Source organism: Carcharhinus amblyrhynchos, chromosome 1 (genome assembly GCF_965287045.1).
Source record: "Carcharhinus amblyrhynchos chromosome 1, sCarAmb.v2.hapA, whole genome shotgun sequence".
In the NCBI taxonomy this organism is placed as follows: domain Eukaryota; kingdom Metazoa; phylum Chordata; class Chondrichthyes; order Carcharhiniformes; family Carcharhinidae; genus Carcharhinus; species Carcharhinus amblyrhynchos.
The window spans coordinates 109,739,267-109,759,854 of NC_137324.1; the positions used below are offsets into that span (position 1 = coordinate 109,739,267).

At 40.6% G+C, this 20,588-nt stretch overlaps 1 protein-coding gene across 4 annotated transcripts in view; it reads right to left on the reverse strand.

Annotated features, from left to right (window-relative positions):
- The window catches only part of ptpn13 (protein tyrosine phosphatase non-receptor type 13), a 268,306-nt gene that overhangs the window by 86,935 nt on the left and 160,783 nt on the right, over positions 1 to 20,588 (reverse strand). For 2 of the 4 annotated variants that reach the window (XM_080190985.1, XM_080190976.1), the window contains exons 15-22: positions 19,875 to 20,027; positions 16,424 to 16,606; positions 14,640 to 14,802; positions 12,992 to 13,424; positions 7,022 to 7,125; positions 4,320 to 4,376; positions 2,181 to 2,270; positions 1,705 to 1,812 (exon numbers count right to left, since the gene is read on the reverse strand). In XM_080190985.1, the coding sequence (XP_080047111.1) occupies positions 1,705 to 1,812; positions 2,181 to 2,270; positions 4,320 to 4,376; positions 7,022 to 7,125; positions 12,992 to 13,424; positions 14,640 to 14,802; positions 16,424 to 16,606; positions 19,875 to 20,027 (1,291 nt within the window). The remainder of the gene's footprint in view (positions 1 to 1,704; positions 1,813 to 2,180; positions 2,271 to 4,319; positions 4,377 to 7,021; positions 7,126 to 12,991; positions 13,425 to 14,639; positions 14,803 to 16,423; positions 16,607 to 19,874; positions 20,028 to 20,588) is intronic. The other 2 variants (XM_080191002.1, XM_080190993.1) reach the window with 1 other exon arrangement.

The window sequence follows — 20,588 nt, forward strand, 5'->3', positions numbered from 1 at the left end:
ATAGCCTCCTCCCTAGTCGGGCTAGTTACATACTGCTCCAAGGACCCTTCCAACACACATTTTACAAACTCCTCTCCATCCGTACCTCCAGCTCTAGGCACCTTCCAATCCGCTCCAGGAAGATTAAAGTCACCCACTACAACCACCTTATTCTTCCTGCACCTATCTAAAATGGCTCTGCAAATACCTTCCTCCACTGACCTCAGGCTGTTGGGTGGCCTATAGTATACCCCTAGCATCGTAATCTCTCCCTTTTTATTCCTCAACTCCACCCACAGCAACTCAATCCCTAACTCCTCCATATTATCCTCCCTCTGCACTGCTGTGATGTGCTCCTTTATTAACAGTGCCACCCCACCACCTCTCTTTAACCCTCCTCTGTCACACCTAAAACACTTATACCCAGGAACATTCAGCTGCCAGCCCTGCCCTTCCTTTAACCACGTCTCCGTCACTGCCACCACATCTAAATTCCTCACAAACATCAAGGCCCTAAGCTCATCCGTTTTACCCGTCACATTGAAACAGACGCAGTCCAACCCACCAGGCCCACTCGGAACCTCCTTCCCCCGATAATTTTCTTTTCACCCAAACCTACCCTATCACCCAACTCACTCCCGACCCCAGTGTCTAATGAACTATCAGTCTCATCCCCACCCCCCCTCCCTATACACTCCAGCTAACCTCCCTGCTAAGGCATTTGTCCCCCTCCCATTCAAATTTTCCCCATCCCTCCTGTACAGGTGTCCTTCTCTCACTAAATGCTTGCCAGTGATCTACAAAAGTAAAGCCCTCTACCTTGCACCAATCCCTCAGCCATGCATTCAGCTGCATGATCTCGTTATTCCTAGCCCTGCTGGTACTAGGCAGCAGCCCAGAGAATGCCACCCTGGAGGTCCTGCTCTTCAGTTTGGACCCCAACTCCCTAAATTGCCTGCATACACCTGCCCTACTCTGCCTTCCTACGTCCCTCTCCCCTACGTGTATTATCTAGGCAATTATTACATAGTGAAATATATAATGGAGCATTTTGAATAAAATATTGAATAAAAACTCAAAAAACGGGACTACATTAATGTAATGAATTACAGCTTAAATTTGTCTGGTATTAAAATGACCAGTAAGGAAAATGTCTATAATTTAAAACTGTCCAGGAAACATGCCTGTTAAGGTAAGGGAATTAAAATATTTTTGAAACACAATATCTCAAAACGTTGACAAAGACTTTGCATTAAACGCCTACAAGCTGCAAAAACATTCATGCTTCCAAACTACTGCTAAAAGATAAAGTACAGGAGCACACGTAGGTCACCACTAGCTGAAAAGACCATAAATTTGGCTAAACAAAGTAACCGACATGGAGGGGTGTAACCTCCCTAACCCTGGGAGAGAATTATATATTTTCCATCAGCCACTTTCTAAGGTAACCATATTTAAATATTTGGGGGCGGGGAAACACGCTGTTCCTCTTGCCAATCTAGGCCACAATTCTAATTTGGATCCCTTCAAGAGTTTGGAATATTAGTACTCCCAACATGGGGAGTCACAATGTTATCCACTCTTCTTTGCCACTGACCTGGGAGGCTCTATCCCTTTTGAGGCTTGCACAGTCTCAGCCTATCTTCCTGCACATGGCTGCCAGACTGTGTGATGGAAGGACTGAGGATTTCCATTGACTATTTGCAAAAGAGTTATATGGGGTACCTGGATTCAATGATCGGTCAAGCTCTGCTGGGCCTCCTGGTATGATTGTAGTGACAAAAATTCCCAAGTCCAGTTTGCCAGTCTTCTCTCCACCAACAATCTGAAAACCTATTTTGAAATAATAATTTAATAAATCGGTCATATCAATAGCATACCTTCAATTATTCACCTTTCAGTCTGGAGACAAAAGAACCACATTGTGAGGTTGAGCATTTCAATTTTAGTTGTTTATTCTTCATCATGACCTCTCTTATACCTTCGCTGTCATGAGATCATGCAAAAAAAAAGGCTTTTCAATTGCTTTCAATATTGAATTCACCCACTAGCAAATGAATTTTGTTTCTATTATCTAGGAAACAATTACATATTCATCTTTAGTCTTTGTTATAAATTGTGCAGATGTTATTGTCAAATCAACAACAACATCCTATCCAGTCATCTGTAGATAAATAACCAGACCCAGAGATTCAACATACCTAAACCGTGTTTCACATCCTTCTTCAGTTTTATAAATCTGAGTTCTCTCTCGGGTGAAGGCAAGGCACTAAATTTCTGATGAAGCGTATCTGTCAAAGACAAACAATTCAGACTCCAACTTAGTACATTCAACAGCTTTGTCAATTAAAAATAACAAAAACACAAATTTTGAAAAATATTTGCAACCTATACATGTCAAATCCTATTTTCACTATGCTTACATTAAATAAAAACGTTTAATCTGCCGTAGCATCCTCTTGATACTTAGTGTAGTTTTCCATCTATTTTGTACATTTTTACAATCTTGTATTGGCACCCATTAAACGGAAACAATATTATTTCAGAATTACAGCTGTTTTCCGTATAAAGCTGATTAATATGGTGTGGCCGCAACACATTTAAAAATGTATTTAAGGCTGGCAATTAAAACAGTGAATACAAATGGGATTAGAAATAATAGTACACTTAACTTGCAGCTCCAATTACTCTCTTGGAACTGTTGCATTCTATATACAAAGGCAGGATTATAAACTGCCTGAAACCAGCACTGCCAAAAAAACCCCAAAAGATTAGTGTTAATTGCAGTTTTGATTTCTTGCATTTGTACTCTAAACACCAAATACAACCATATTTTAATCACTGGTCTAAGACTTCAAGGATTTGAGCATTTGGTCTTTGAAGATAAATCCAATATTTACCGAATAACACAATAAAGAAGTTTTCTGTTTATGAACCATATCCTTTTTCCAACACGTTTATGTCATCCAATCATAAACAAATTTATTCTAAAGAAGTAAGTCACCAAGGAAGCTTACTTTACAAGACCTGTTTGAGTCATATGAGTGAGTGCATTTTAATAGCTGTACAGAAGAACGATTCACAAAATTAAAAAACGCCTAATTTATTAAGGGCAGGGCAGGGATTATGTTATATATTTGTCAATGGCAACTTCAAAAGTCTGAAGAAGCCATAGATTCTGGGACAGGTTGCCTACCAAGTTGCCTGATTTGGAAAATAAAATGCATAGGGATCTTGGGAAGAAGCAAGAAGAGAGAAACCTGAACAAAGTACCCTCTGAATGATGGAAAAAATTGGTTACTTTTAAATGGGGTCTGTCTTCATATTAAAAGTGTTCTGCAAAGTGATTAATCTGAAGGGACATGCTTCATTTTATGATCGGGATGCATATCAAAATAATGACAATGGTCATTACTGGGCTAAAAGTTATGCATCAGTTGAAGATATTTTGGTTTTTGTGAGATTAACTCGTCAGAGTTGATACGTACGGGGGGAAAATGCAATCCCAGCACAGAAAACCATTCTCTCATACATTTGTCTGTAAAATGCTTAACTACACCATCACCTTTCTAATTTCCTTTACATTTTAGTTTAGTACTATGCACAAACCTGAAGTCCCTATGTTAAATATAGTGGTTGAAAATTTGGAAATTATTTGCTAAATTTGATCATGTTTGGAACATATTTTAATCATTTGCAATATATTTTGAATGATATTATACAAGTGTGGTATGAAGATGCAAATTTTAATATGTAACATTTAAAATTAAAGCCATAAATTTCTCCTATCCTTTCCCTTTCCCAACACATACAATAAAGCAATTATGTCAAAACATTTAGTGCTAATCAAGCACTTGCTTATTTTTCCCATTCACATAGTATATCAGAAACTTTATATAATTCCTTCATATGCTTGTGGGACAAATGCCTTGTAAAAAACGTCGTGAAGTGCTTGTCGATCTCAGATGGTTTCTAAATGATTTTCTAGTTGCAGGAAGGAGGTGGATAAAACTATTTACATAGAACAAGATCTTCAGATTAAAATAGATGATTCTGAAAACACTCTGCCGTTTTCCATGTATTGGGATACAGGCTGATGTACAAATATAAATTGCGAAAGAAAACTTCGACAGTTAAACAGAAATTAGTGAAAGAAAATCAAGACCCAAACATTACCTGCTAGAAGTTTCTGTTAGACGGCAGGAAAAGTGAGAGAAACAGAGAGAGCAACAGAAGTAGAAAAAACAGAAGTTTGAGAAGCCGATGTTGTACAGTCACACCAAGGCTTTAAACAGTGAAGGCACTTGTACATTGTAAACTCAATTCGTTCTGCTGCCTACCATTGGCTGTCAAGGTAGCAGGGGTTGATGGGATGCCAGAACTGTGCATGCTAATCCCTAATAACAAAACATACAGTAATAAAAAATAGTGCATAAAAATGGAAAATAAAATTTCATTTAATAATTACAAAATTATAAGAAATATTTATTTTAATTCTCTCAGGAAATTCGGCAAAGTCATACACATTTAGTTTTTGTGAACATAACTAAGAACATTTCAGACACCAGAATGCCAACAACTCTCTTATTTAACTAATACAGAAAAGGCTAATATCTGACACACACGCCTGATTGATGTGTTCCCTGTTGGTAAAACCAAGTTGAATCACAGACTGAATCCAACCCTGGATTGAGGCATGTAAAGAGTCAGGAGATTTGTCATATATTGTTTTTTAGTGCTATCATTTTGATGAGTAACAGTAGAACAACAACATATCAAGCGATTGGACTTTAGAACAAGAGATTTTGCTCAAGGGGAAATAAAATCCATGGGCAAAATATTGCACAGGGGTTAAAGCCTTACCTTGCAGCCTCCACCCACCACACTCTCTCCCAACACCTGGAAGCAAAGTTGGCATGGATGACCCTTTCCATGCCAGCACACACTGCAGCCATAATACAACTGGTTGATGTCCAGTATGTTACATTCTTAACAGAAATACATCAAGTGAATATAAACAGATCAAAATGACTGCAGGAGCTCCACAGGCTTTGTCCTGGGCTTACATAATCTGGACCTCAACTATCTATGCACTTGGTTATGCACCAAAAGCGTTGCCGAAGTTGGCACTTGAGAATTTTAGCATGAGGTGGGTTCATAACAATAGCAGCTACCTGTGCTGCCAAAAGAAGTAATTTCAACTTACAATACTTATCGCTACCCAAATGTCTCAATTCCAGCCCCACAAAAAAATCTGTACCATGTCAATTTTCTATTCAGTCTGTTCCATCTGAAACAATTGCAAAGTGTTATGACTGCCATGTCATAAAATTACATAATGAGAATCTTAAAGGACAAGAGATAACCATTTGGTGCATCATGCCAGTTCTTTGATAGGGCTATTTAACTAGTCCCACTTCTCTGTTCTGCTTCCATTGCCGACCTTTGAGTATTTATCCAATTCCTTTTTGAAAGTTACCATTAAATCTTCTTCCACCACCCTTTCCAAGCACAGAATTCCAGCTCATGAAAAATTATTATATAAACATTTTTGTTCCTCACATCACAATTCTGATTTTAATCCTCTTGCACCTGGAAACCATCTTGCATGATTTTGAATACTATTAAATCCCCCCCATAGCCTTCTCTGTTCCAAGATTCAAGAACAGCAATACTTTTCTCTAATATGCACATAACGGAAATTCATTCTTCCCTGCTATCTCTCTTCCTTTTCAAGTTCAAGGCCTCTCCATCCTTTCTAATGTATGGTACCAACATTTCTTGAGAACTGGAGCAAACGCATGAAATAGAAAACTGCCATGGGGCTCAGAAACCAAACTTTCATATTTAAAACTGGATAGCAAAGGCCAAGATTTGGATCTAGTCCACTTCATGATATGCGATTATCCTTGTCCTCAGTCTAGATGATGGAGGCAAACTTCACACTTGTTGGTTCCATAATTAATACAACACGCTCTTAGTTGAGTTGTATACAATCTGAGGAAGAAATGATCCTTTGGAGGAAGGTGCTAAGAATCACATTAACATCCAATTTAAGTTCGTCAGTTGGGCTCACAGTGTGGCTCAATTATGCTTCCTACATATATTCATATTGCAATGATACTGTGCCTTTAAGAAATGAATTTGTGTCACGTTTCTTGTGCAGTATTTGTTTTGGCAGTCAATTCTATTAACCAGTGCCACTTTGTAACCGCCAGTCACTGTTGTTACAGTAGCAGCATGATTGATTTTAATTGTTAAAGTGTTTGTTTTAATCTGAACTAATGCATTTCTGTTCGTGTTTTCCCTGGGGTTTTTCAGAGCAAGGCTTGATTAAATTGACTTACAGAAAAGAAATCAAGTGATTGTGTGGAACTAAGCTTACACAGAGAAATCAAGTCAGTTGCTGCTTGGGATCTTTGGAGAGAGGTAGCTATTTCTGTCTGTCTGTCTCTCTCTCTGGATTTGGAGACTGGGATCTGTCACAAGATAGAGTTCTGAAGTCCTGCTGTTTGGCTGGATCTTTCTCTGGAGGCTGCTGCATGGGAGTCCAGAGAGCTTAAAAGGCTAGAAACGTAGCACCCACATGAGCATATCTGTTTTATGCTAATTGATTCTGAAAAAGGATGCATGACTGTTGGGAGATCGCTTAAGCTGTCAGGCCTCTATTTATCAGACTATCAACTAAATTAACCTAAACAGACTTAAGACTAAGAAAAAAAAAACACTAACCACCCATTGGAGAAAACAAAAATAAAATGTAGCACCTGCTTCTCCTTCTGCACACAGTTCCCACTTGTACCAAGTTTCTGATTTAATGCACTGAGTTCTGCTGTCACTCCATGATCCCCAGTGAATCAATGAGCAAGAGGATACTACATAAATATGCAGGAGAAAGTGTTTGTAAGTCACTTGGGGAAAGAAGTACACGAAACCATTAAACTTGAACTGTGCATCACAGAACTTAATTCCAGTTAATGCTAAATCTATAGTGCATATATGAACAAAATTATTTCCGCTTTGAAATACATTTTTTTCTGACCTATGGCATATGCCTGGTCTTCTGTGGATGATGAGTCGGACCCAGCATTTCTTCTGGCAGGACTTCTATGTAAGACAGTCTGAGACTTCTTTGGATTGATGACACTTGAATAGGACCAGAAAATATAAGCAAACAAACACAGACATGAAAGAATTCCAGAATTAAAATGTTTGACAGTAAATTGAAACCATGTAAGAATAAAGAACTTGTACTTTATGCACTTAAAATTCCACAATACCTAATTCCTTAATTTGAGTAATGAAAACCAACCAACTGTTACAACCAGGGGTCAAAATTACATTAAAGAGCCATAAATATTTTAAATGGGAACTTTCAGAGTAATAGCATATGCTAAAAGGAGAAAATTAATTACGTAGATTTTAGATTTTCTTGCAACTTGAAACAACAGCAGACAGCATCAGAAGCGCTGGTAATTAAATAGTTTATGTCCTTTTGAAGGAGGAAATTACTGCTATCAATTTTTGTAACTTCCTTAAAAACTGAATCCTGGATGTGAATAATATTGGCATGGTTGCATTGTCATCCTGAGAAAGTCATGGGGGGGTGGGGCTTGTTCTTTGAACTACCATAGTTCTCTTACAAACTGTTCCCACAAGAATGTGATTGCACTAGAGGGGGTGCAGTGGAGATTCACCAGGATGCTGCCTGGGATGGGACATTTAAGGTATGAAGAGAGGTTGGATAGACTTGGGTTGTTTTCATTGGAGCAGAGAAGGCTGAGGGGTGACCTGACCAAGGTGTACAAGATTATGAGGGGCATGGGCAGAATGGATAAGGAGCAGCTGTTCCCCTTAGTTGAAGGGTCAGTCACGAGGGGACATAGGTTCAATGTGATGTTTAGGAGGGATGTGAGGAAAAACCTTTTTATCCAGAGGTGGTGACGGTCCGGAATGAGCTTTCTGGGAGGGTGGTAGAGTTGTCTCACATCCTTTAAAAAGTACCCAGATGAGCACTCGGTACACCACAACATTCAAGGCTGTGGGCTTAGTGCTGGTATATGGGGTTAGGTAGGAGATCAGACGTTTCTCACTTGTTGGTGCAAGCTCGATGGGCCAAAGGGCCTCTTCTGCACTGTATGATTCAAAGAATGATGCAGAAATGATGTTTCTGATCATGTAACAATGGGTTAAGTACTGAAAAATTTGGAAGTGTCCCGAGATCTTGTCCTCCATGGTGTTGGATATCAGGAAGCTGCTACTGAAGTAAACACAATGAGTTGCTGCAATATATGTGGCCAGTGAGTAGGCCGGCAGATGAGTTGGATTTTATGGTAGTGGTGAAAATGGTCGTAGGTGGCAGATTAGTGGCTTGGTAGAGTTACAGGTGGGTGAGTGAGTAGGTGTGCAGTTAGATCTGGCTGTCAGGTGGTGAGGGCTGGTCAATTCTGGTTGGGAAGGGTAGTAGTTGGCTAACTGGGAGAGTCGGTTTTATAATTCTTTAAGTGTTTATCTAAGATTTTTATGATCAACACTCCCTGGGTAACTAGCAGGAAAGTGAATGGGAACTGTCTACAAGGTGTATAGACAAAACTTTCTGTCCAGATGTGCCGAGGACAACTTGCTGACACTGACACCCCACCCCTCCCCCCATGGGTTTCCCTGTAACAATGAGTGTGCAAACAACAGGAAAACCTGTCAACAGCAGCTGGACTGGAAAATCCTGCCACCAGCTAGTGGCGGACTGTGTTGCTGCAAAACATGCCATGGGAGTGCATTAAATCCTGCCCTCTAACTCAGACTCTGACGCTTTTTCAGGGTGTCCCAGGGAGTAGGGGAATTCCCTATCAGAAATTCAAACGTCCTGTCCAATTCCCACAGAATGTTGGGCTGTATTTTCAGTGTGTCTGGTCTCTGGGCCAGTTTGAGCAGACAGACATCAAATGAAATTGATGTGTAAAAATTTGATTAATTCTTTGTCCCAAAATGCAAGCAGACATACATGGTTAAAAAAACAAACACAGAAGCGGGGAGGTTCAGATGCACAAATCCTTAAATATTAAGGGAACAAGTTGGAGCTGTAAACCAAAGGATAAGGGATCCTTGGTTTATAAATAAAGGGATAATGCCTAGAAACAGAGATAATGCTAAAACAATACAAATCTCATTATACAGGTTCTCTGCTTATTTATTTACACTATGGACTTTTTACAGAAGCTCAGCTGACGTGGAGCAGTTGAACCAGGAACACTCCTTGTCACAATGGATGTCTCGGCACTCTACACTAGCATTCCCCGCGACAACGGCATTGCTGCAACTGCCTCAGTACTCAATGCTGACGACTGCCAGTCTCCTGATGCAATTCTACAACTCACCCGCTTCATCCTGGACCATAATGTCTTCACCTTCAACAACAAGTTCTTCATCCAATTACATGAAACAGCCATGGGGATAAAATTTGCACCTCAATATGCCAACATTTTCGTGCATAGGTTCAAACAAGACCTCTTCACCCCACAAGGTCTTCAACCAACACTATATACTAGATACATCAATGACATTTTCTTCCTTTGGACTCAGTGAACAATTGCTGAAACAACTATATGATGACATCAATAAGTTCCATCCCACCATCAGATTCACCATGGACTACTCTCCAGAATTGCATTCTTAGACACACGCATCTCCATCAAGGACACACCTCAGCACTTCACTGTATCGCAAGCCCACAGATAACCTCGCAATGCTCCACTTCTCCAGCTTCCACCCTAAGTATGTTAAAGAAGCCATCCTCTATGGACAAGCTCTTCACATACACAGAATGTGCTCAGATGAAGAGGATCGCAACAGACACCTCCAGATGCTGAAAGACACCCTCAAAGAACAGGATACAGTGTTTGACTCATTGATTGATAGTTCCAACACGCCATAGCAAAAAACCACACCGACCTCCTCAGAAGACAAACATGGGACATGGTGGGCAGAGTACGTTCGTCGTCCAGTACTTCCCAGGAGCAGAGAAGCTACAACATCTTTTCTGGAGCCTTCAACATGTCATTGAAAACAAACATCTTGCCAAGACCATCCCCACACCCCTACTACTTGCCTTCAAACAACCGCAGAACCTCAAACAGACCACTGTCCGCAGCAAACCATGCAGCCTTAAGGAGAACATTGACCACAACACCACACAACCCTGCCACAGCAACCACTGCAAGATGTGCCCGATCTACAACACAGACGCCATCATCTCAAGTGAAAATACCATCTACCAGGTACACAGTACATACTCTTGCGACACAGCTAACGTCGTCTACCTCATTCGCTGCAGGAAAGGATGTACAGAGGAATGGTACATTGGGGTGACCGTGCAGACAATATGACAACGTATGAATGGACACCACTCAACAATGTGGTCTTTCTAGATTTTCAGAAGGCGTTTGACAAAGTGCCTCACAAGAGGTTATTGCAGAAGGTCGAGTGTCATGGAGTTGGGGGTAGGGTGTTAGCGTGGATAGAGGATTGGTTGTCAAATAGGAGGCAGAGAGTGGGGGTCAACGGGTGCTATTCGGATTGGTGGTTGGTGACTAGTGGAGTGCCCCAGGGGTCGGTGCTGGGGCCTCAGCTTTTTACCATTTATATAGATGATCTGGAGGAGGGAACCGAGTGTAGAGTGTCGAAATTTGCTGATGACACCAAGATTGGGGGAATGGCAAATTGTGCGGAGGGTGTGGAGAGTCTGCAGAAGGATCTAGATAGGCTGGGCGAATGGGCCAGGAAATGGCAAATGGAATTTAATGTTGGCAAGTGTGAGGTGGTCCACTTTGGTAGGAAGAATGGTAGGAAGAATGGTAGGAAGGACTATTACTTACAGGGCGAAAAACTGCAGCAGGCGACGGTGCAGAGGGACCTCGGGGTCCTTGTGCATGAGTCGCAAAAACCCAACTTGCAGGTGCAGCAGGTGGTCAGGAAGGCGAATGGGATGCTGGCCTTCATAGCGAGGGGGATTGAATATAAAAGTAGGGAGGTCTTGCTGCGGCTGTATAGGGCATTGGTGAGGCCGCAGCTGGAGTACTGTGTGCAGTTTTGGGCGCCGCACCTGCGCAAGGATATTTTGGCCTTGGAGGGAGTGCAGAGGAGGTTTACTAGGCTGATACCGGAGTTGAGGGGGTTGAGCTATGAGGAGAGGCTGAATAAACTGGGCTTGTACTCATTAGAGTTTAGAAGAATGAGGGGAGATCTCATTGAGACGTATAAGATGATGAATGGGATGGATAGGATAGAGGTGGAAAGACTCTTCCCGCTCAAAAAAGACAGTAGGACTAGGGGGCACAGCCTCAAGATAAAAGGGGGGCGGTTTAGAACGGAGTTGAGGAGGAACTTCTTCACTCAAAGGGTGGTGAATCTCTGGAATTCTCTGCCCGTTGAAGTGGTGGAGGCTGCCTCGCTAAATATTTTTAAGACGCGGGTTGATGGGTTTTTGATAGGAGAGGGGATTAAGGGTTATGGTGAGAGGGCGGGAAAGTGGAACTGAGCAGCGACAGATCAGCCATGATCTTATTGAATGGCGGGGCAGGCTCGAAGGGCTGGATGGCCTACTCCTGCTCCTATTTCTTATGTTCTTATGTTCTTAATTACCAGACAGGAGCACTCCCTTCCTGTCAGGGAACACTTTAGCAGTCAAGGGCATTCAGCCTCTGACCTTCAGCTAAGCGTTCTCCAAGGTGGCCTTCATGACAAAAGACAACGCAGAATCACCGAGCAAAAACTGATAGCCAAGTTCCGCATACAAGGATGGCCTCAACTGAGATCTGTGCTTCATTACTATTCATTACTATTTGTAACCCCTCACGACATGCCTCGGCTTGCAAAATCTCACTAACTGTCCTGGCTTGATACAATTTACACCTCTTCAACATGTGCTTAACCCTCTCTCCACTCAAAGACCTAATCACCTGTTAAGTCTCACATTCTAACTGTTAGCTTGTAACTTGAGTCTGTGCTTATAGGTCCCCTGTTTATGAACCCAAACTCCTCATTCACCTGAAGGAGGAGCAGCACTCCGAAAGCTTGTGCTACCAAATAAACCTGTTGGACTTTAACCTGGTATTGTGTGACTTCTTACTGTATTTATTTAATTGCGTTGAATAACCACGGGCTGCACAAAAGGAAGTACTGAAGTAGCCTTTTGCACTGTTTTACGAAATATATTTAACGTTAGAAAGGCGCATGCATACACACACAAACGCATTTTAAAACTGGGGATAATTAAAATGTGCAGTTTTTTCAGCAAAGAACAAAGTTAAAGAAATCAATCCAATTTATTCTCAAAACTGATTGGTATCTATTATTATTTTTCTTACTGATTTCCTGCACGATTGCAATGGAAGCTTTTAGAATTAATTTTAAAGACAAGATAACTTCTCAGGCTCTAGTTTTGTTCCACCATCGTAATTGTCTATAATATTACAGATGTGTAATCAATGTAACACTAAATCACAGTAGTGTCATTTTATGATGAGCTAATACATTCTCCAAGGATAAACAAAATTACAGAATGCTCCCTTTTGACTTCATATCCGTTTCTTCAAGGCTTGAACGTGCCCGAGTTTTTGAGCAGGACTTCATAGCGTCACTCAGGCGAGATCATAAAATCCCACTCAAGGCCACTGGAGATTTCCGATCTGAGTTAGTAGGGTTTCAGCCTTTGTACCCTGTGCCCTGCCCACCACAGAAATCATAGTGGGCAGGGGAGCTGACCACGCAAAGGTCTGTTGATCTTGGATGATGGGATTTTCTGGTATTGGGGTGATCATGGTCAGAAAATCCTGCCCTTTTGTTTATGTCAATGGTAACCTGTTGACATTGTGGAGGAGCACTCAGACACAATACTGTATTTTGGCTTTTCAGACCTTTGATAAAGCAGTTTTGAACATCTGTTTCCAATTCTACTTACTTCACAATTAAAACCATGCTTTGTATACAAATAATTCATAAAACACAAAAAATTTACCTGTTTTTGATACGTCGCTCACTTCCTGCCACAGACTCGGTGTCTGATCGAGGGCGTGGACGTTTTACTTTGTGTTCAGTGTCCCCTTCCAGCAAATTTGAAGAACGAAACAACTGATGGATAAAATTGGGTGTACTTCTTCGTTTTGACTCTGAGACTTGACTAAGGTCATAATAAGATTTGCTGAGGATGGGAGGGCGATGGTCCCACTGAGTACTGGAGATCCTGTCTTTTGAGATGCTGTACAGGGGCTGATTCAATGCTGCCTCTGACCTGGACATGCGTTTCAAGAGTTCTGAACGCACTAACTGTGACTGATCAGTTAATTTGCTGTGTGCACTGGTGGCAAGACTGATACTACTATTCACCCTGCCCATGGTGAATAAACCTGCAGAGTCTCCATTGTAGTACAGGTTGCTGACAGACAAATTTTCTAAAGGGACAGAAAATGTGGGGAAAGAAAGAAATAATTCAGTAAGCGCACTGTTATATTCCCCTCCTGGGGCTCCTCAATGGCACATATCATCCTCTCAAACTTCACTGGCTCCATACTGTCAATAAGAAGTCTCACAACACCAGGTTAAAGTCCAACAGGTTTATTTGGTAGCAAACGCCACTAGCTTTCGGACTGTTGCCCCTTCGTCAGATTTCTTACCTGACGAAGGAGCAGCGCTCTGAAAGTTAGTGGCTTTTGCTAACAACTAAACCTGTTGGACTTTAACCTGGTGTTGAGGGACTTCTTACTGTGCTTACCCCAGTCCAACGCCGGCATCTCCACATCATCCATAGTGGCACCCAGGGCAATGAGCAAAAGGGACAAATAATGATTTTTTAAAAACTCGCTATAAGGGCTTAGGTTCCCATGTTGAGATTGGGAATTCAACATATGAGGAACTACAGACAAACATACATAATCTTATTTTCCATTGGTGCAGTGGACTGAATGCTTCAAACTTACTGAGTCATTGCAGCTATTATGTTTTGCATTATTACACTCAGTGTTTTTCTAACATCTGAATAAATGTAAGCTCTTCTCCTCAACTGGTTACTTAATTCGATCTCAATAACCACCTTCAGAAGCTGCACTGGTAACATCATACATTGCTATTATTTCCTAGAACCATGAGTAGCTATTACAACCATGACATATAACATAAAATAAAAGTAACACCACAGCCCCAACCATCTCACTTCCAAAAGCTAAAACAACTCGGCACAGGCATACTTGGGTTCGTGTTAGCCTCCATCCACTCTTTTCACTGTTCCAATAGAAAGCACTGGAAAATTAAAATCAGGGTTTTCCCTTCCAGTTATTTGAACTAATTAATTTATTTTCACACGAAGGTCTTCTTCACCATTGTGGTTTTGCAGGTATTAAAGTCTATAGCATGTATAAATTATGAAACAGGTGCCTGGACTATAATTATCAACAATAGTATGTTATCAGGAACAATTCCATGTATAATGGAACTGAGAAATGGCAAGATAGTAAAAGGGAAAAGGAAATTACTTGAATCTCCATTTTAACATTGCTCACCCCGTAATCAACCCTCTGCTAATCATTTGGCTGCAAATTTTTAGGAAATTTCCATCTTTCCATTGAAAAGCCTTTATGAAATACAGGGGAATAAAAAGATGACATCCTTACCAATTTCCTGCAAGTCCTGATTGTTCTTTCGTGCCCTCATCTGCAACTGGAATTTGTGCTGAGATGATGCCAAATGCAGGAGATATTGACAAGTCTTGCTGCTATCTGCATGAAACAGATGCTTTATGCCATCTGAAGTATTTTGTAATGTAATCTTCTTTTTCTGCATCAATCAAGAAAACAATATAGAGTTTGGAACATATGCAAGTGAAACACTGGAGCAATTAGAGACTGATGGAACATAGCAATACAATGCAAACCTTATTTTCATGTTTCAGGTGTTTAATGTTTACCTAATACGAAATACTAGCAGGTTTTTCATCAAGCTTACATAGTTTCATTCATTTATAAGTAAATGTTTAATCTAAATATTGAATTTAAATCAGGTGATTTACCAATGTTCTTTTCTGCACTCTACACACCAACCTCCCCCCCACCCCCACATCCACCCACCCAAGAAAGACAAGGTGTGAAGTTGTACGAATAAAGTAGTGGCATGATGGGAAAACTGGTCAAGTATTTGGTACAAAATAAGGAAAACTGACTCTGCATAACATAAGACATGAATAAGACCGGAGAAGGTCAAGACCTGATAAAGCTGACTCCGCATAACCTAGGGCTGTATGAGTATGACGAGATAAGGTCAGAAATTACAAAGTCATCAACCCTCTTCTGTTCTATCAAAGGACAAGATAAAGGTATGACTGAAGAGACAAAGAGTTCTAGGAGGTTTGCAGGTTGTACCATGATTTATGATATTGCTTATGGCGCTATTACTGATCAAATTTCTGAATAAGCTCTGGTCATGCAAACTGATAATGATTATGCATAAATACTGCATTGATTATTTATGTAAGGGTGGACTTGAGGAAGAATTAGCAAATTGTAACGACAGCTCTCTGAATTCAAGTTTTGCCAATACTGCATGCAGTCTTTCGGAAATAAAGACTAGTTATTTTGTCGGAACGAATTTTGTTGAGTCTTTCTACCACAGTCAAGAAGCAGGAAAATTCCCACTTCAACAAAGGGGGAATGTTTGCTTCTAAATTAATGCAGATTTTAAGAAATATTTTAGAAATATTTGCTTTCAGATTATTGGGACATAATTGGACAAGAAAAAGTTGACATGGTAGATAAAGAAAATTAATAGGTAATTCAATGTTTACTTCTTAATTTAAGAACATTACAGAAGCAAAATTTGGAAGATCTTGATTGGATTGTGATGCCAGATACACTGAGAAAAGCAGATAATGCCATTGTTCACCAACGCTGCTCTTTCACCTCTGGAAATAACGTCTACCTATTTCAGATTCTGGAAATAGAAGTCTTCACTTTCCCCTTTCTTCACCTGACAATTGTGTGTCCAGAATGACGTATGTTTCAAAAATACCTTCCATTACATCAAACCCGATGTCAAATCAGAGGTGGTTTTCAAAAAAAAAGGAGAAATTAAAGGAGACAATTTACTCTGCAGATAATAACTCTACAGTTAAAACCCTAGCACTGGATAAAATGCCTTGCTTTAGCCTTTACTTTTTTCCATTTGTTATTTGTTGAATTTTATGAGACTATGATCACTTTCTGTAACTTAAAAACCTCCTAGTATTTTTCTTACATATTCCTGTCCAACAGGTTTCAAACTTTAAAAAACTTTCAACATGCACCTGAAACTTAATTTAACAAACAAATCCAGAAAACTACTAACAAGACTCAAGTGGTTGAAGCATTAAAATAAGCCTCATCTACTGTAAATAATGATAGATCAGAGTTCAAAACATACTTACAGTGAAAGCAATTTTTTTGGTATCTCTCCATGGAAATCGAAGGACCACTGTTCTGACTCCATTTTGAATTTCATAAACAATTACACCTCTAGAACAAATGCCCAGATTTATTCCAGTTAGAGATTTCTTTTCCGGCTGAACTCGATAGAACAACACTCCATACTCAGGAAGCTTTTGACATACCTGAAAGCCAAGTTAAATGAAAAAGCAACAGATAAATATACACACACTCAAAAAACAGGAGGAAAATATCATGCCATTTTGGAAGCACTGCAGAATAATAAGCACTGAATATGGTATGCTGCTTAAAAAAAATCCATTATGAAAGAAGCCAGGTCATACAATTAAGCTTCAGGTTTCTGTAAAATGGAATCAAAGTCACCAACATCTTGCACTCTGCAGTATCAAAAGCACATGGATATTAAACTTTACCATAAAGATTTTTGGGTAACTGTTGCCTTCCTCAAAATATTTGAGGGATAACTATCACAATGTTCACCAACGTACTCAGAAGCAACTGTTAGCTAACATATCCTTTCTTTGTGTGAATATGTTTGTAGCACTACTGTGATTGCAATTTGAAATAGCAATTGACATTACAATGAAAAAAGTACAAGAGAACTCTCAATGGTGTACACAGGCTTCTGTGGACTTGCAACTTTAGGATATCAGGTTTCTCACAAGAACACGAAGAAGAGCAACATTAGCAGACCATATGGTCCACTGAGCCTGCTCTGTCATGCAATACAATAATGGCTGATCTTGGGTCTTAACTCCACTTCCCTACCTGTTCCCACATCCTTTGATGTTTTGAGGGACCAAGGCCTGTTTTAGCAGTCGTGCTAGCCGTGGCCACAAGTCCCACAATAGCTGCTAAATATCGCAAGAGGCCAAAAAAGGGATTTGCGCTGGTGAGATTTTAGTTTCTGATCTCCTCTGCCCCCTTCGATGACGCCCAGAAAGGACATGAGCCTGATTTGCATACATTATAGTATCATTTAGCTACTTCTGCCCTCAATGTATCATCCCATCCAGCTGGTATGACGATATGCCAATGAGAATCACTTCTGGTTTTCAAAAATGAAAACCCAGTTGTGATGACCACACTGTGGGGGTACAGATAGATATAGTCTCCGGGTGGTGAGGGACATGCCCATGCTGTGCCCTGGCACTGTAGTACTGCCTGACCTGGCAATGTCAGGGTGACAGTACCAGGGGAAGACTCTCTGGAAAGACCCATGGGGGTGTGGGGGGGCGTGGACAGACCCTACCAGAGAGACATTACAAACCATGTCCCCAGATTATCTGTGTACTGAGTACCATTTGGAGAGCTACACAACTGTTTTCAGAACACCTTGCGTAAAGAAATTCCTCCTTTGTCCTAAAGGATTGTCCCCTTATCTTGAGACTAGTGTTTTAGGTTCCCTGACCAGAAGAAACAACCTCAGTGTCTACTCTGTGAAGCCCCTTCAAAATCAGCTGTTTCGATGTGATAATCTCTTGTTCTTCGAAACTACAGAGAAATAGGCCCAATTTACCCAGTCTCTCAGGACATCTTAGGAACTAATCCAAAAAAACTTTGCTGTTCTGCTTCCAATCTAAATATATCCTTCTTAAATATGGAGACCAAAACTGCATATTGTATTTCAGGTGCATTCTCACCAAAGCAATGTGCAGTTTTAGTAATATTTATTTATGTACTCCAATCCCCTGGCAATAAAGGTCAACATGTCATTTGCCTTCCTAATTGCTTTCTATGCCTGCAAACTAACTTTGAGTTCTTTGTACATGTACAAATGAGTCTCCTGTAATATCAATACTTACAACTTTCATACTTTTAAAATATTCTGCTTTACTATTCTTACGACAAAAGTGAAAGAGCTTACATGCACCACATTGTAATATATCTGTCATCTTGCTGCCCACTCACTTAATTTGTCTGTGTCCCCCTTGCATTTTACATTTCTACCAACTTTGTATTGGCAGGAACCTTAGATACATTACTCTCAGTTTCTTCATATACATTGTTAACATAGGCTGCAAGTAGCTGAGCCTCTACTGGTTACAAACTGCCAAGTTGAAATTGCCAATGTCTACTTTTTTGCTTCCTGTCTATTAACCAACCCTCTCTCCATGCTGATAAATTACTCAAAACTATGTGAGTCCTCATCTTGCTATCAAGATGTCATGCTGAATGACTTTTGGAAATCCACGTACACTACGAGTTCTTCTTTATCTATCCTTCAATACATGAAAACAAGGAGAACATGAACAAGAGAAGTAAAATGACTGATAATACTAGGCTGGCAGGAGGAAAGACAAATAACATTTCCAGCTTCTGGCTCACTGTTAAATTTGCTGAATTCTCAGATCCATGCACTAATTATACTTAACTTCTGTGTGCAGTTTTGGGCGCCATACTTACGCAAGGATATTTTAGCCTTGGAGGGAGTGCAGAGGAGGTTTACTAGGCTGATTCCGGAGTTGAGGGGGTTGAGCTATGAGGAGAGGCTGAATAGATTAGGCTTGTACTCGTTAGAGTTTAGGAGAATGAGGGGAGATCTCATTGAGACGTATAAGATGATGAATGGGATGGATAGGATAGAGGTGGAGAGACTCTTCCCGCTCAGAAAGGATAGTAGGACTAGGGGGCATAGCCTCAAGATAAAGGGGGGGCGGTTTAGAACGGAGTTGAGGAGGAACTTCTTCACTCAAAGGGTGGTGAATCTCTGGAATTCTCTGCCCGTTGAAGTGGTGGAGGCTGCCTCGCTAAATATTTTTAAGACGCGGGTTGATGGGTTTTTGATGAGAGAGGGGATTAAGGGTCATGGGGAGAGGGCAGGAATGTGGAACTGAGCCACGACAGATCAGCCATGATCTTATTGAATGGCGGGGCAGGCTCGAAGGGCTGGTTGGCCTACTCCTGCTCCTATTTCCTATTTCTTAAGAGGAAAATGCCAACTTTAGCCAACTGAATTAATGAGCTGATTTCATTCAACTGTTGGAAAGTTTAGAAGCTAGCCCACTGATTTTTTTTGTCTTCTTTATTGACGTTACCACCAGCACAACTTTGTGAAAAAAAAGTGCAAAATGAATTACTCCATGTTCTAGTTGAAAAAGACAGACAGATATTAGCTGTGTGTGTGTGTGTGTGTGTGTGTGTGTGTGTGTGTGTGTGTGGGGGGGGGGGGGGGGGGGGGGGGGAATTGCTTTCTCCAACAAGGGTCAAGAAAATGATAATAAGACAGGATTAATAAATATTTTTAAGACGGAGGTGGATAGATTCTTATTAACAAGAGAATTAAGGTAACCAGTGTAGGCAGGAACGTGGAGTTGAGACTGCAATCTAATCAGCCATGAGCTTACTCAAGGGCAGAGCAAGTTCAAATGGCTCACTCTCACTCTTAATTTACATGTTCATACCCCCAGTTTCCCCATTAAGACAGATTACCTTCAGAAACTCAAGTTCAGATTCTGTTTCTGTGGCTCCACAATATGTCATGTGAAGTTTGGGCAGTTCCTCCTTCACGTAAGACTCTTCCAAAGACTCCATCACTCCAACTGGCAAATAATGCTCAAGCCTGAAATAACTCATCCCATGAAACTAATAACAGAAGTGAAACACATTAGAAATATTTTCTAAGACACATCTTTAACTTAATGCTGTTTATTTTGGTGGATGAATTATGGGTGCATTTTATCTTACAACTCAAGTAGAAGCCTTGCACTCAGCACAAACAGAAGAATGCCAAATTTCTAATGATAACAATTTATATTATAGGAGAAAAGGGTGCTGATTCATTGGCAATTTGATTCTAATGGTCATGGAGAAGCGAGATGGAATTATAGGCTCTCCAAGCTTTCTGCTAATTGAAAAAAGTGCAAGAACTGAATATATTTCTTTTGTTTGCAGAGAATACATCCATCTACAAAAGTATGCAGCTTCCAGCAAACAGGAATGAGCCATGTTATGAGCTTGACTGATTATCTTAAATTGGTTGTTAGTATAGCTATTAGAACACTCAGGATTGTTCAGAAAGGACCATCTAATTGCAAAACAACATCTAACAGTAGACACTTTGGCTGGAATTTTCCAGCTGTTCACGCCGGCAGGATTCCCTGTGGCGAGGAGTGCATTCAATGGGAAACCCCATTGACAATGGTG